At 40.9% G+C, this 15608-nt stretch overlaps 2 protein-coding genes across 5 annotated transcripts; both read left to right on the forward strand.

Moving 5' to 3' along the window:
• The first annotated feature begins 2066 nt into the window (after nucleotides 1-2066).
• zbtb8b (zinc finger and BTB domain containing 8B) lies at nucleotides 2067-7325 on the forward strand. Of its 3 annotated transcripts, none has more exons than XM_031323187.2 (5): nucleotides 2067-2184; nucleotides 3594-3786; nucleotides 4757-5654; nucleotides 5806-5984; nucleotides 6469-7325. In XM_031323187.2, the coding sequence occupies exons 2-5, from the start codon at nucleotides 3613-3615 to the stop codon at nucleotides 6787-6789; spliced, it is 1572 nt and encodes a 523-aa protein (XP_031179047.1). In that variant the 5' UTR covers nucleotides 2067-2184; nucleotides 3594-3612; the 3' UTR covers nucleotides 6790-7325. The 3 variants fall into 3 exon arrangements, with proteins under 3 accessions (XP_031179047.1, XP_031179048.1, XP_031179050.1); XM_031323188.2 differs by having other exon boundaries at nucleotides 2078-2184; nucleotides 3611-3786; XM_031323190.2 differs by lacking the exon at nucleotides 2067-2184 and adding an exon at nucleotides 2191-2331.
• A 685-nt stretch (nucleotides 7326-8010) lies between these two features.
• LOC116066953 (tissue alpha-L-fucosidase-like) lies at nucleotides 8011-15354 on the forward strand. Of its 2 annotated transcripts, XR_004109083.2 has the most exons (8): nucleotides 8098-8465; nucleotides 8867-9001; nucleotides 9614-9857; nucleotides 10815-11015; nucleotides 13041-13231; nucleotides 13904-14003; nucleotides 14468-14699; nucleotides 14826-15354. XR_004109083.2 is itself a non-coding variant. In XM_031323191.2 (7 exons), exons 1-7 carry the CDS (start codon nucleotides 8098-8100, stop codon nucleotides 14603-14605), a joined length of 1377 nt encoding a protein of 458 aa, XP_031179051.1. In that variant the 5' UTR covers nucleotides 8011-8097; the 3' UTR covers nucleotides 14606-15354. The 2 variants fall into 2 exon arrangements, 1 of the variants encoding a protein (XP_031179051.1); XM_031323191.2 differs by having other exon boundaries at nucleotides 8011-8465; nucleotides 14468-15354.
• Nucleotides 15355-15608: the final 254 nt, after the last annotated feature.

The raw sequence follows: 15608 nt of genomic DNA on the forward strand, positions 1-15608 counted from the left end.
TCATAATCATAGGCATAAGCCAAAACCCAATCATAAATCATGAGTATTATTTGTTTCTAAGGGGTTGATGGGTGTAAACCAGCATTAAACTGCCACACAGATAGGGCAGTATTGTAGAAACCCAAGTGTGATTGCTTGGCTCGGAAAGGTCTGCGGAGAGGGAGTTTCCTGCCCATATGTCAACAAATGACCCAAACAAAGGCCTTGTGTTTCCCTGAGTCAGAGCAAGAAGAAGGGATGGACTCATGTTAGGGCTGGGCAGCTGGGTCAACCGGCCTGCCTTCAGCCGGACACAACGCTCCATCAGGTCAAGTTTACAAGCATTGAGTCAAACCCTGCTGGTTTATACTAGTTTATATTTGGGTGCTTATAAGCGTGAATAGAACTTTTATGAGGTGCCATAAATTTCATTTTCAAAAGAGGGTGAGTACGGAGGCTCATGTACGCCTACCCTGCGGTTTCTCCAGGCCACCGCGAAGCCTTTGTATTCGCCCTGTTTACCATGGGAAAATATCTGAAACAAATAAGTCGCTTGGTCGGCACCCATCAGTGTAAAAAAAACACTTCTAAGAGCTGTGGATTGTGCTGAGAGGGTGTGGCGCAGCGCTGAAGGAACTACTTGTTTACTCTCGCCACGTCCGAAAATAAAAAAAAAGGAATTATTTTCTCTCCGAAATGAAAAGCAAATAAACAAATATTCTTGAGCAGACAATGTGGGCAGGCGCAAGCCGCCTGCGGCTATGCAGCGCCATGCTGAACTTGGTATGAGAAGGGGGGGACACTCTTCTGCACAACATCATCACCATCATCATCATCATCACTATCAATATGTTTTTTGCAATGGAGAGGGGCAGACACAGCTCAAACTTTTGAGGATAATTTGTACATTTCTGTCCCTATTTTATCCAACTTTATTTGTTAAGCACTTTAAAACAACCAAAGTTGACCAAAGTGCTGTACAGAAGAATAAATAAGACATCATAAATAAAAAAACATAACATTTTGACATAAATAAAAATAATAGCTGCGCAATGAAAAGCAATCAATCTAAATAATTAAAAGAAGTAAATTAAGTCAACATCTTACTAGGTTTCAAAGGCCACAGAAAAGAGATGGGTTTTAAGACGGGATTTAAAAACAGACAAGGAAGAGGACTGTTTCACGTGCAGTGGCAGATCATTCCATAATAATAATAAATTTAGAGAGGGTCATTTTTGTTTTGTTGATCGCAGTTGAGTGGAACATTGTTTAAAATAACGTCTCACATCCAGTGATGCACAGGGTTTAAACCCCCCCAGTTGGGGTACAATTAATATTGCCATATAGCAGGGTTATATACATGGTTATATTTCAAAGAGCACACAACTGTAGATGAAATACAGACCTAAATACTTATAATAATAAGTATAATAATAATAATCCTATGAAATATTTTTGTTAAAAAAACAATGAATGAGATATATAACATAGATAACATTAGAAAACCTTTATTGTCTATCATGAGTGACAGAAATTTGGCTTTGACAGGGCAGGCTCAAAATGACATAAAATACATATAAGAACATTAAAGATACATAAAGAAACAGTGTAAAAACATTGCAAGTACAAACGTGCAGAAATGCAATACAGGGTAAAAAGAAGCCTGCATGGAGCTGTTGGATATGTTGTCTATGGATGACTGTTCAGTGTGGTGAACAATGTAGTAAAAAAGTAAAAAAAAAAACACTGTATCATTAGTCAGTAAAAACTATGCAATTTACATACAAATTCTGCACTTTGACAGGAAACATCTTACTCTGGGTCAAACCTGGGACACCACCAGATAATCTTGCTGTTAATAAAAGTCCCACTGTCAAATTACATTATAGCCAGAGAGGGTATCCATTCCTTTAGACCAAATTTGATTTAGCCTAAAAATGTTGTCTTTACCAGTGTCTTCTGGATTTGCTAATTAATTTATACCCCCAAATAAGTGAATTTACAAACACGAAGTTCATTAAACTACATGTAGGAGCTGGACCGGAAAGGGCTACGCCTCCGTCGGCTACCGATTGGATGCATGAAAAACGTCACTTATTGCTAAAAGCGGAAGTTGTTATATGGCCACTGGACAATGCACCTTGCTAATCTAAATCCTTGTGTTATGATAAAGGTTTTTTCGCGTTCATTCGCATAATTACACAGGTGAGACCGTATTATATGTCCTTTTTAGCTCACGGTCGGTGAACATGCTTCGTAAAGTACAGTCGCTGTTGTAAGTCTTCCGTTTTTGTTTAGCTAATAAAGTATCTAACTAACTGGCTACTCGGCGCTAGCAACACAAGTTAGCTTGTAAGTAATCACTAAAATAACGTTAGAGCTTATTAGGGTCCCCTTCGCTTTTCATTTCCTCTGTCAAACGTGTGTCTATTTGCTTTGTATGTTTGAGCCTCGCTGTCTTTTAAGGTATTAAACATCGCCTAACGTCAGTAATTTGAACTGCACTACTCTAACGCATAGAAGCTCATCAAGGGAAGGTTTCCTCCTTTCCCTTTAAGTATTTAGAATTGCCATTTTTCTGAAATGTGCTATAAAGCTGCCTTGCCTTTCCCTGTAAACCATTTTGACTTAGTACTGTAATAAATACGTTTTAATAATCTAACACAGTGGAGAAACTGTCTCCTATAAAGACATGTCAAGACAAGTGTCACACAACATCATAATTAATGGAGTTTGGCACTACAGAACCAAAAAGTCTTATATCAGCCTTTTACTATTTCCCCTTTTAAACTCACACTTACATGCTGGTTTATCGGAGGTTCCCAGTAACAGCCGAAAGAAAATTGTTGATGCAACCTTTGTCAATTAGCTCTATGTCCCAAAGCTATGGAACCCACTGCCTAAAGATATCAGGAAAGCCAGCTTGCTAAATATGTTTTAAAAGAAAGCTGAAAACGTATTTCTTCACTTTAACCACATTAGCTATGACTTCCCTGATACAGGCCTGACACTTTTGTTTTTGCACTTTGCTTCGCACTGCTGCAATTCTTTTAAAAATGTTGTATTTCACTTGATTTTATACATTCTATGTATTCTATAAAGTGTTTTACAGATTATGTATAATTTAAGTTTCTTAAATTAAATGTTGACTGTTGAGAGTCTGTGTCCGTTCTGTTGTGTTTATTATAGCCTCAGTCACCTAGGCGCTGATTGGCAGAAAGTGCACTTGAGTTTTTGTCTTTCAAAATTTCAAATCACTGATGTAGGAAAGATAGGAACAGAGATAAAGAGAAGGAAGACCTTTTGATGCTGCTGCAATGTTTATTGATGTATTGATGTGCATCCTGCAAATATGGCTACTGATTTTAATATTTTACCTTTTTTTTTTTTTACTATTCATTGGGTTTTATTTTCCATTTTATTTAATGCATTCTTTATATTCTATTTCATCTTATTTTATGGCATTCTGTCCCTTTTTTATGTTTCCTATTTTCCCTTATTGTAAAGCACTTTGTGTTGCATTCCTTGTATGAAAGGCGCTATACAAATACATTTTATTATATATTAATAAAAATTAAAAAAATAAAAGTCTCCCTCTTCTCTCTCCTTGGCAGGACTCACTGAGGTACAGACATGGAAGTGCCTTGCTACCTGCCCAAACTGCTCTTTGAGCTCAATGAGCAGCGTAAGAGGGACTTCTTCTGTGACTGCAGCATCCTTGTCGAAGGCCGTGTCTTCAAGGCCCATCGTAATGTGTTGTTTGCTGGGAGCGGCTATTTCCGGGCTCTTCTGGTTCACTATCTGCAGGTGAGAATAGCTTTTATCAAGGCTTCCCAACCTTTTTATTTCTAGGAGAGGTGGGCAAGTTTTGGGCATGGCTTCTAAGGTAGTTACACACCAACCAGATGGCCAACCGTCGGCAGAAAAGGCAGTCGAACTGATCAGTCGGGTCCCCGAGGTCCCAAAAGTGCCTCAGAACACACTGAGGCGACGCTCTGTGCGTGCGCAAAACGTAATACGTCTCCATAGCAGCAGGCGGCGCTTCTCTGTATTGTTTTCATTAACAATCTGATTGTTTCCCAGAAAATGAAGACCGGCAGCTGATTGGACGAACGCGTCACGTGGTTCTTTTTTCTCCGGAAATTCACAGCCACACTGTCATGTCGGCTTGTTCAGAATACGATCTCATATTGTACTAAAATAGTTCACCGAAATGTGTTTCTGAAAACATTTTAAGCGAGAAATAGGCCATACAGTTTCTGAATCTGTCTTCATTTCAGATCGACAAAGGTTAGTTTAAAAGATTTTCGTCAGATTTTGAGAGGCTCATCCGCTCGCCATTTCTGGGTGAGTCCCGACTGCCCTGTCCCCAACTGAACATGTCGGGTCGGCCCAAATGAAGGCCGATGGCTCCTCGGACGGACGACGGCACGGAACACACCGAACAGACTCAAGTCACGGACCTCGCCAGACGGTCCGACGGCCGATAATCGGCTCTGTGTGTCAGCGCCCTTAGAAACAAATGAGTTGGCTAAGATAATATTGTCTCATCAATTATTACTTTAATGCCTTAAAATGCAGACCACTTTCTATTAAAGCCGTGAAGAATAATGTAAGAAATAAATAACTTCCTCATGGGTGGCTGGTGGGAGTTGGAGTAAGTGAACTGGTTTTGTGACAACTGATTCTCCATTGTTCTTGCTGACCGTACGTTGCTGATTTTGTCAAAAGTAGGGCATCCAGTGTACATGCTAAGATATGTACTGTGTCTTTTCAGGATAGTGGGCAGCGCTACAGCACAGCATCGCTGGACATTGTGACAGCCGATGCCTTCTCTATTATCCTGGACTTCCTTTACTCTGGCCGCTTGGCCCTGAACAGAAGCAACGTCATCGAGGTGATGTCGGCAGGAAGCTACCTGCAGATGACTGATCTGGTAAACTTTTGTAAGGGATACATCCGCTCATCTTTGGAAATATGCAACAAGGAGAAGGAGAGGAACACAGAGAAGGAGAACCAGGCACAGGATGGAGGGATAGGTTCTGCAGACAGCGGCACTCCTGCTGCGTCAGTCTCCAGTGGTGCAGGGGCTGCTGCTGAGCCTCATTCACAGGCTGCAGAGGCGGATAGAGGGGCGGGTTTAGGTCCGGAGACTGTGACCTCGGCTAGGACCCCCTTGTCTATCCCTGTCGCCACAACTCTGGGCACCAGCAGAGACATGGACAGCGACTACCATTCCAGGGAGGAATTTGCATCTGGGAGTGAAGGACAGAAGGGACACATGGATCAGACAAACCTCTCATCCTCTTCGTCGTCTGCCCTGACCCCAGAGTTAGTGAACCCCAAGATAGAGTATGACCCCGATGAGGAGCTAATGGAGTCCCCTGACACCAAAGACATGGCCTCGTATCCTGGGCCCTCTCTCCATCACCCTCATCATAGCAGACTACTTCCTCCCTCTCCGTCCAATGAGCGCTCTCCCTTGGGATACAGCCCTTCCTTTAATGCCAGGCAGCTGATGGAGATGCTGGCCAGAGGTGAAGGCCCCAGTCCTCTGGGGGACAGAGTGGGACAGCGCTTTACCCAAACAGGAGGAGGCAGAATTGACGAGGGTTTAGGATTCGCGGGATCATCTATCATGGAGATCCAGTCTGACTGGCTTGGAGAGGACACAGGTAATTGGCAAGATCAATCTAAGCTCGTGCAAATGGCCGAGCGTGACATAGGTCTTCCTGTAAACATATTGAAGCTAATACCATGCTGCATTCAATGGATTCTCAAGCATTGAGGTAAACCTGAACTGCTGGCCTCTCTCTCCCCCTGCAGGCGACGGTTTGGTAGTGCCAGTGAAACTCCACAAGTGCCCGTTCTGTCCGTACACTGCCAAGCAGAAGGGGATCATGAAGAGACACATCCGCTGCCACACAGGAGAGAGGCCCTTCCCCTGTCCCATGTGTGGCAAGAGGTTCACAAGACAGGAGCACCTCCGCAGCCATGCCCTCAGTGTAAGAAATCAGTGGGACTGCATGAGTCTGAATCGAAGAATTTTGATTATTCACTTTTTTTTTAAAGCCTTTTTTTAAATTGAATTTTATCGGGAAATTGCACAGTGGCAACGATGTGTCCCCTTGTTGTAGTTTACAGATTAATTGTTTTATTTTGTCTCGCTTGTACTAGAATGGTAATGTCAATAATACGCAGTTAAGATTAAATGGTATGCACAAAACCAGTTAAAGCCAGTAATTGCTAGCAGTTAGTTAGTTGGAAACAGTAATTAGCCAGCTCACTCTTTAATTGAGTGCTTGTTACATTCTGTTCTTTTTCCCCTGTTGCTTGTGCTTTGTGTGCAGTGAAGGAATTATAATGAGAGCAGTAAATCTTTTGCCGTCTATATTGTTATTCTTCTCCTATAATAATCTAAAATGTGGTGATGCCCGTGCAAAAGGATTCCCAGTATGTTGTCTCTCTCACTGTGTTGACCATCAACAGGTCCATAGGCACTGCTGGCCAGTATCATGTAAGAGCTGCAGGCGAACCTTCACTGGGTCCAGCGTTTCACCAGGACTCAGACGCTTCGGCATCTGCGACAGCTGCAACTGCGTGACCACCACTCACGATGATTCCGCCTCCGTTCACCCCGCCAGCCAACCAGATCCCATGGAACGCGCAGACGGGGGTACAGATTGGTCCAGTTTTATGGACGACGTAGATGAGGTGGAGGTTGGCAGAGTGGAGGACTTGGTAGAGAAACAAATGCTTGAAAGGCAGCTGGCTGTCTGCACTGATGTAGATAACACAGTGAATCTGTAGCCCGCTGCACTTGGAGAAGAAAACTATTTCTTGAACTGATTTACTGTTCAACAACTGTAGCCATACTGTTATTGATGTTAAATTATTACTGTGAGATGGCCTTATTTATTGACTCATTGATGATGGACAAAGTAGTTTGTTACATGTTTTATTTTGTCCAAAAAGATGGCAGTTCACAGATGGAATTTGCATTGTGGATATTGTTGCAATAAATGTGTTGTGTAATAGTTGACATATTTCCTTTTTAATCACACGTTTTGTCTTTTTATGGGCTTTTATACATGCAAATACTATCTAATCTTGTGATATCTGTACACTTCCCTGCTGCCTGTCATGGATTTGGTTATCATGGAACAGGTTATCAACCTGCAGTATTGATACAAAAGTGCCATGTGGTGCCCTCTAGTGGTTGAGCCCCTACCAGAGAAAAATGATTCAGTGTTTAGGAACCTGTGCCTTCACTGAAATCACAGGCTCTTTTTTTTTTTGCATTCAGGAAGCAACTGACTACATTACAATGTATAAAGAGATCACTTTTCCTTGTTTGTTTGTTTTTCATGGAATTGCACAAGTTAGTAAGCTACTGAATCAAATCTGAGTAGGATAGATGTTTTATTGAAGCCATTTTATGTAAGAAGTAGACTGAACCAAACTGTGCCGCCGGAGGAATGTCTCGCCCTACTCTGCATTACTCTGAACCTCATTAGGTTACCATGGTATTCTTACCCAAACCTAACCAAGCTCACTCCTTTTGTCTTATGTTGTTTTGTTCTTATACACTGCCATATTACCGGTTTGCTTACTTCTGACAGGGAGTGTTTAGTAGATCACCCTACCAAAGAGGTAGGGTGATCAGAATCAGAAAAGCATTTAATGCCACAGTAAGTTACACTTACGTGGAATTGACCTTGGTATATAATATTTATAATGGTGTACCAATGCTAAAACACAAATGTCAGATGTGATGTCCACCAGTTTGGCTCTCTGAATTTAAAAGCTGCATGGTTACAGATGATTGTTCTCCCGTGGAAATGACAGTCTGTATGATTAAGTGTGGAACTAGTCAATCCAACCAACGAAGGTAACGTACTAGCCAATCAGAGGCAGGTTAGGGCGGGACATTCTTTTGCCATCCTAGGAAACGCAGGAGGGCGTAAACGTAAACACCGTGCAGCTTATTGGTGTAAAGAATGTGACACAGAGTTAAAAAGTCACCTGTCCCCCTATATCCCCCGCCTTCTGACTGCACATAACAAGAGCTACTTAACCGCCATAGGTCTAATACACGTAGCCTACTCACGGTGGACCATGTCCCTTCCAATGCGGCCAACATGCATTATACCTTTGATTTGTGTTATTCTTATGTCGGCACCTGGATGTACAGCGCGCTACGCAGCAAACTGGACCAGTCTGGATGCCAGACCCCTGCCCAAGTGGTTCGACGAGGCGAAGATCGGGATTTTCGTCCACTGGGGGGTCTTCTCGGTCCCTGGCTTCGGGCAGTTTAGTGAGTGGTTTTGGTACTGGTGGCACTCACAAAGACGCGCTGAAGAAGTTAAGTTCATGCAGAAGAACTACCCGCCGGGCTTTAAATACGCGGATTTTGCGTCCGAGTTTCGCGCAGAGTTCTTCGAACCGGACAACTGGGCAGACATCTTCAAAGCCTCTGGAGCCAGGTAATGATCATCAACTAACTTCCTGGTGCCACAGTGCAATACTTGAATGTACCAACCTGTTGCTGTATGTGCACAAACCTGCTGTACAACTTTTTTTATGGGCCACAGTGCGATACAAGGCACACACCTGCTGTACTAGTATCTGAGTTAGTTTTGACTGCAGAAAGTTTCTTTAGTTGCCAGTGTTTGCTCAGCCACAGCCCCACCTGCAGGTGCCATTATACTTGCTTGTAGGCAGTGTTACTCAGGGCTTATTATACAATCTATATTTTTCATCTTATAATATGTCTCTCAAAAGGCATATCAGAACATGTTTAACATAGTAGGCCTAAGACTACCGTCTCACTTCTTTGTCCCAGAAGTGCAAGGCCATTCATGTGTCCATGCTTTTACAATTACAGGTATGTGGTTTTCACATCCAAACACCATGAAGGATTCACAAACTGGCCCTCAGCGGGCTCTTGGAACTGGAACTCAGTGGATGTAGGTCCTCACCGGGACCTGGTGGGAGAACTGGCTACAGCTATCCGGAAGAAGTAAGGAGATCAGGAGAAGGATCCTGCTCCTAACAGTCATTCAATTATACATGTATCTAGTAAGGGAGCATAGATAATAAGATATGATGTTAAAAAATAAATAAATGTGAATATTTTCTAGATGCTTCACTCCTCTATGACAGTGAACTGAATATCTTTGCGTCGTAGACAAAACCACACATTTGAGGACATCATATTTGGCTTTGGAAAACACTGATCAACATTTTTCACCAATTTCTAGACCAAACAACTAGTCGATTAATCGAGAAAATAATGGACCGGTTAATGGACCGTGAAATGAATTGTTGGTTGCAGGCCTAGATTCATTAATCAATGTGAATAATGACCGATTCACATCTGCAGGACAGCACTGTGGAAAGTAACAAAACAATCTAATATTGGTTAATCATATTCCGAATCTAAAATGAGTCAGGTTGACTTAAAAATGGCATGGCTAAACGTGTGTGTGTGTGTGTGTGTGTGTGTGTGTGTGTGTGTGTGTGTGTGTGTGTGTGTGTGTGTGTGTGTGTGTGTGTGTGTGTGTGTGTGTGTGTGTGTGTGTGTGTGTGTGTGTGTGTGTGTGTGTGTGTGTGTGTGTGTATATATATACAGGTCCCTGCACTTTGGTCTCTACCACTCTCTATATGAATGGTACCATCCCCTTTACTTGTTGGACCAAGCCTCTGGATTTAAGACTCAGAATTTTGTTGCCCAAAAGACTCTTCCAGAGCTAGTGGACCTTGTGATGTCGTACAAACCTGATCTGATCTGGTCTGACGGGGACTGGGATGCACCAGATACCTACTGGAACTCCACCGAGTTCCTGGCCTGGCTCTACAATGACAGCCCAATCAAGGTGAAATAGAGTGTTTACAACAACCGGTTTTATCAGAGCATGTTTATTTAGCATTCTATAATCACTATATTAAAATGTAAAATCTTTACACTGGTTACCTGTTAGTTTTCGTATTGATTATAAAATGATTTTACTAGTTCATAAGGGACTACACGGCCTAGCACCAGACTACAGCTCACAAATGCTTTTATTTTATGAACTGGGAAGGCCCCTCAGATCCTCCAACTCTTCTCTTTTAGCTGTCCACAAAGCAGAACAAAAACTTCTGGCAATGCTGCTTTTAGCAACTATGCACCGAGATGTTGCAACAGCCTGCCTGAGGATCTGAGAGAAGCAGGAAATATAAATACCTTTAAATGGAGACTAAAAAACCTACTTATTCAGTCTGGCTTTCATGTCTGGAGACTAAAAAACCTACTTATTCAGTCTGGCTTTCATGTCTCATAATTTTATTTTCTCTTATTTTATTATTTCAAGTGTTTATATTTGTTATAACTTGGTTTCAGTGTTTTATACTGTGTATGTATGTATATATGTGTATATATATATATATATATATATATATATATATTATGACAGTTATTGTCTTAATTATTTTTATAACGATTCATACAGTTTTATGTTATGATTGATATTGTTTTAAACATTTTATTGTTTTTTTTAAAATATATTTTATTCTTTTTTTATTTATCTTAGTGTGCATTGGTTTCTAAAATCCATTAATATATTTTTTTCTCTTATTATTCCTTTTTCTTGTCTGGTGTTTTTCAGTCACTGTTCAGCACTTTGAATAGCATTTTGTCATGTTTGAAAGGTGCTATATAAATAAAGATTGATTGATTGATTGATTGATTGATATTAAATCATCAGTAGCATTGTATCACATGTGAGAAAACAAACTAATAAAATAGCTAGTCTTTTTTTTCTGTAGATAACCATTTGTGTGTGTTTCTCCAGGATGTGGTGGTTACCAATGACAGGTGGGGTAAGGGCTGCTACTGCAAACATGGAGGCTACTACAACTGCGCTGACAGGTACACGCCCGGTAAACTTCCAGACCACAAATGGGAGAAATGCCAGTCCATCGACAGCCGCTCCTGGGGCTACCGAAGGGACATGATGCTGAGCGAAATCATGGACCTGCCGTCCATCATTAAGGTGAAAGGTCACAGTAGGTCTTCGCCTACAACTGTACGTCCAGTTAGGGCCAGGCAATGTATCCACATTATATCGACATCGATAAAGGAGGCTGGATATCGTCTTACATTACGGATATCATAATATCTTTATGACACAAGTGTTGTCTTTTCCTGGTTTCAGAGGCTGCATTACAGTAAAGTGATGTTATTTAATGAACTTACCAGACTTACTAGCTGTTAGGGTTGGGCATCGTTTGGATTTTAACGATTCTGATTCCAATTGCGATTCTTCCTTTCGAATCCGGTTCTTATCGATTCTCAATTGAAGACGAGTTGAAACGGGTCACATCCTTATTTCACAAATAAGAGGAACGTTTTATTTTGATTCAATGGTGGGTTGCAGTTTTACAGGGCTTTTTCAACGTAAAATAAAGCCACACTAGAGCGCTGCTTACTGTGCTCCAAGGCTGCAACACAACAAGCGCCTGGCCGCTACGGAAACCAAAACTTGCGCGTGTTAAATTTGGAACCCATGATCAGATTTTAAACCAAATCCTCCAAACGATTCCAATAAACAAACGATTCCACTGGAATCGTAATTTTTGAAACAATTCCAAGTAGGAATCGGTTCTCGATGCCTAACCCTACTAGCTGTTTTATTATTTGCCTTTACCCATTTAGTCATTGTAGCCACATTATTGGTGATTATTTATCTAAACTCTCATTATTTTGTGAAAGCACCAATTAGTCAACCCTACTTCACTGTTAAAGTGCCCATATTATGAAAAAAAACACTTTTTCTGGGATTTGCGGTGTTATGTTGTGGCTCTGGTGCTTTCACACACATACAAACTTTGAAAAAAATCCATCCATGGTGTTTAGAGTGAGATACAGTTTCTGAATGTGTCCTGCCTTCAGTCTCTGGGTGAGCTGTTCAAAATCGGCACGGCTTGTGACGTCACAAGCCGAAACGAGCTGGCTAACCGCAACCATTAGCTCGTAGCGTTAGCGTTAGCATGCTAACGCTAATGCTAACGCTAGCATGCTAACGCTAGCATGCTACCTCGTTCTCAATAGCAAAGCACTGCTACAACACCACACAAGTTCACCATAATCTACAAAAGAACTACTTACATGTGCGCCCTCATTTAGAAGTCTCCCAGCTAATCCTGCCTTGTAACTGACCGAAGTTGTAGAAACAGCCTTTCTTTTACCGTCTATGGAGCTAGCTAGCTGACATGATCTACATCTGAGCTACTGGGCATGTGCAAGTGCAATCAAAGATAGTACAGAAGAAGAAGAAGAAAAGAGGTCTCACTCTGTAGCTAAAACAGAGACCAGCTGAAAAGAGGATCTGCAGCAGTGAGAGAGAGCACTGCAGTACAACAAAAATATGGTGTTTTTTGAAAATTAAACCATGTAAACCTATTCTGGTACAACATTAAAATACAATTATGAACCTGAAAATGAGCATAATATGGCTGCTTTAATGAAAAACTCACATACGTGAAGAATGTTTGAGAGATTTTGATGAATTACACAGAAGCATTTAATGAACACTCAATTGAGGAGACAATTAAGCAGGCAGTACAGTTTAACCACGGTGTGTTGTTGTGCAATGCCGTCCCAACTCTCTGAAGTTCCTGTCTTCTTGAAGGTGCATTTATACTAATGCTGGAGGTGTTACGTTTAGCTGAAACTTTAAGGTAAACAAAGGGGGCCTAAAACACAGATGCTAAAGCATAGTTCAGCCTGTCTCTCTGTCTGGGAAGTATGCTAAAGTGGGACAGGGCCACCAACCCCCAAAAGGAGACAGTCCTGAAGCAAAACCTTCCCTTATCATGCAGCTGTCTACAGTCTTTGTATCCATCTGAGCTTTCCCTTTTGTCTTCTGGAAATTACACCAAATACAATATTGCCGCAATATTGACCGATGTATCAAAAATATTGTAATGCTGTTTTTTTTCTCCATATCACCTAGCTCTACGTCCAGTCACTTTGTGATTTGACGATCTTTGCGTTAATCTCACACTCTTTTCCTCAGGACATGGTGTATGTGGTGGCATTGGGTGGTAACTACCTGCTGAACATTGGGCCGATGTCAGATGGCATGATTGCCCCTGTGTTTGAGGAGAGGCTGAGGGGACTTGGTGCCTGGTTGGGGATTAATGGGGAGGCCATCTATGCTTCCAAACCCTGGAGGGTCCAGACGGAGAACAGCACTGTCACTGTCTGGTGAGAATGTCATTTTGGGTTTCTTTTCCAATTCCATTTTCTGCCTCTTAACCCTCCTGTTGTCTTCGGGTCATATTTGACCCGTTTTCAAAGTTTCTTTAGCAGAAATTTGGGTTTCTTTCAACCAAATTGCCCCAAAAGTAACTTCACAAGTCAAATTAAGGATCAGTTCACTGGTATAATTGACTTTTCTGTGTTTTATTTAAGTTTATAGCATTATTCTGACTAAACTTTGACAGTCTGTGATTATCCAACAACATCCTCTGATCTGAATCTTAGTCAAAATCATTCATACTTTCTCTAACTCAAAAATAAGATACAATTTCATAAAGGCAAAATGAGGTTTATTGACTATAAATTCCAAAAATGAGTGTAAAAATAGTGGTTGTGTATACTGGTGGTAGTTGAAAAAAAGCACAGAAAACGTTGAAAAATGCTGCAAAAACATTGAAAAAAAAACATCGAAAAGAGACAAGAACATATTAAAAAATTTGACAAAATAACTGACAAACATTTTGACCCGGAAGGAACACAAGGGGTAAAGCGAGGCCAGGTCGCAGTGCCAGCAGGCTAAGCCAGATAGTCCAGACTGCACTCTCTCTAGCAACATATTGCAAAATAATGCAAAGCCTGTAGACGTTTGGCTTAAACCACTGTTTGCTCCTATTATAGGTACACTGCTAAAAACAAAATCGTTTACGCCATAATCCTTGGCTGGCCGTCCAAACAACCACTTCAGCTCACAGCACCAAAGACGTCTGGAGTCACACAAGTAAGTAGAGCTGGGCAATATATCGCTATTATATCGATATCGTGATATGAGACTAGATAACGTCTTAGATTTTGGATATCGTAATATGGCACAAGTGTTGTCTTTTCCTGGTTTTAAAGGCTGCATTACAGTAAAGTGATGTCATTTTCTGAACTTACCAGACTGTTCTAGCTGTTCTATTATTTGCCTTTACTCACTTAGTCATTATATCCACATTTCTGATGATTATATATCAAAAAACTCATTGTGTAAATATTTTGTGAAAACACCAATAGTCAACAGTACAATATCGTTGCGGTATCGATATTGAGGTATTTGGTCAAAAATATCGTGATATTTGATTTTCTCCATATCGCCCAGCCCTACAAGTAAGCCTTACACCTGTATGCCTAATACAGTTTAATCCCAGTTAACCTCATTTGTCATAATCATAAACTCTACACACTACTTATTTACATCCACAGGTTACACTTCTGGACTATCCTAATGTTCCACTGAAGTGGGCACCAGTGACACCAACAGCTGGACTGACGATTGTTATGCCTACAATGCCAGCATCTCCTGGGGATGCCTGGTGTCTAAAACTGGAGGGAGTGGTCTAACGTCAGTGAGTTGTAACAAAAGACCAAGTAGTCTTTACGTTAAGGGACATGTCTGTTACACTTTACTATACTGTGTGTGCAATTGTAAATTAAGGCTACGTTTAGACGGAAACGATCTGAAGAGAAAACGTGGCGTTGCGTTCTCACTTTTTATTCCGTGCGCGCCTGCGTAGAACCTTCCTTTTCACCCGTGAGCGTATTCGTGTAAACAGGGCCTAAGTAATCAATGGGATTTAAGTGGGATTTTACTCTGCATTTAGCATGCACCGTAATATTAAAAGGCTGTCACCTTTTCAGTGATAATGAATCTGAATGATGAAATGTCATGTTTGAAGTCATTGAAAAATGTATTGCTATTAGGTAATCTCTATCATTCCTCCTTATTGAGCTCCTATGTTCACTTATCCTGTGTTTTAGTGAACATGATGTATTACCTTCATTTTTTCCCCAGTATAAGGATGAGTGAAGTAGTAACATTTGACCGTATTGTTGCACTGAGCACATCATCTGCATTTGTAACATCCATTTGAAAGAAGTTTCAACAAATCCTGTGTACTCTTTTTCACAGATTTTTACATCCGCATGTACAAGACTATTTCTAAGATTCTTATCTCTGTGATAAACTATGAATGGTTCTTTTAAATCTATAAATATTGCAGGGTCTGAATATAATGTGCCAATGTTTTTTTTTTATATATATGATGGAGTCCAATATGTGACAGTTGGGTATAAGTATAATAAACATGATTGTATGTTTCTTTTTCTGTGAGGAATTATTTTGTAACAGTTTGTTTCTTGATTTTGGATTCGGGATGCACAGTGATATTAAAAGGTTGTCAAAATAAACAATCCAACATTGTATGATTTTTTTTTTGTGGAAGAACAGGGCACCTTAGGGAACAATTCACAAGTGGTTATTTTTTTTTTGTGCAGCACATGTATAACAGCTGGCACCAAATCTGAGTGTTTGGCATTACATGTTCATTCATATTTTACTTTTAGT

Source organism: Sander lucioperca, chromosome 16 (genome assembly GCF_008315115.2).
Source record: "Sander lucioperca isolate FBNREF2018 chromosome 16, SLUC_FBN_1.2, whole genome shotgun sequence".
Taxonomy (NCBI): Eukaryota; Metazoa; Chordata; class Actinopteri; order Perciformes; family Percidae; genus Sander; species Sander lucioperca.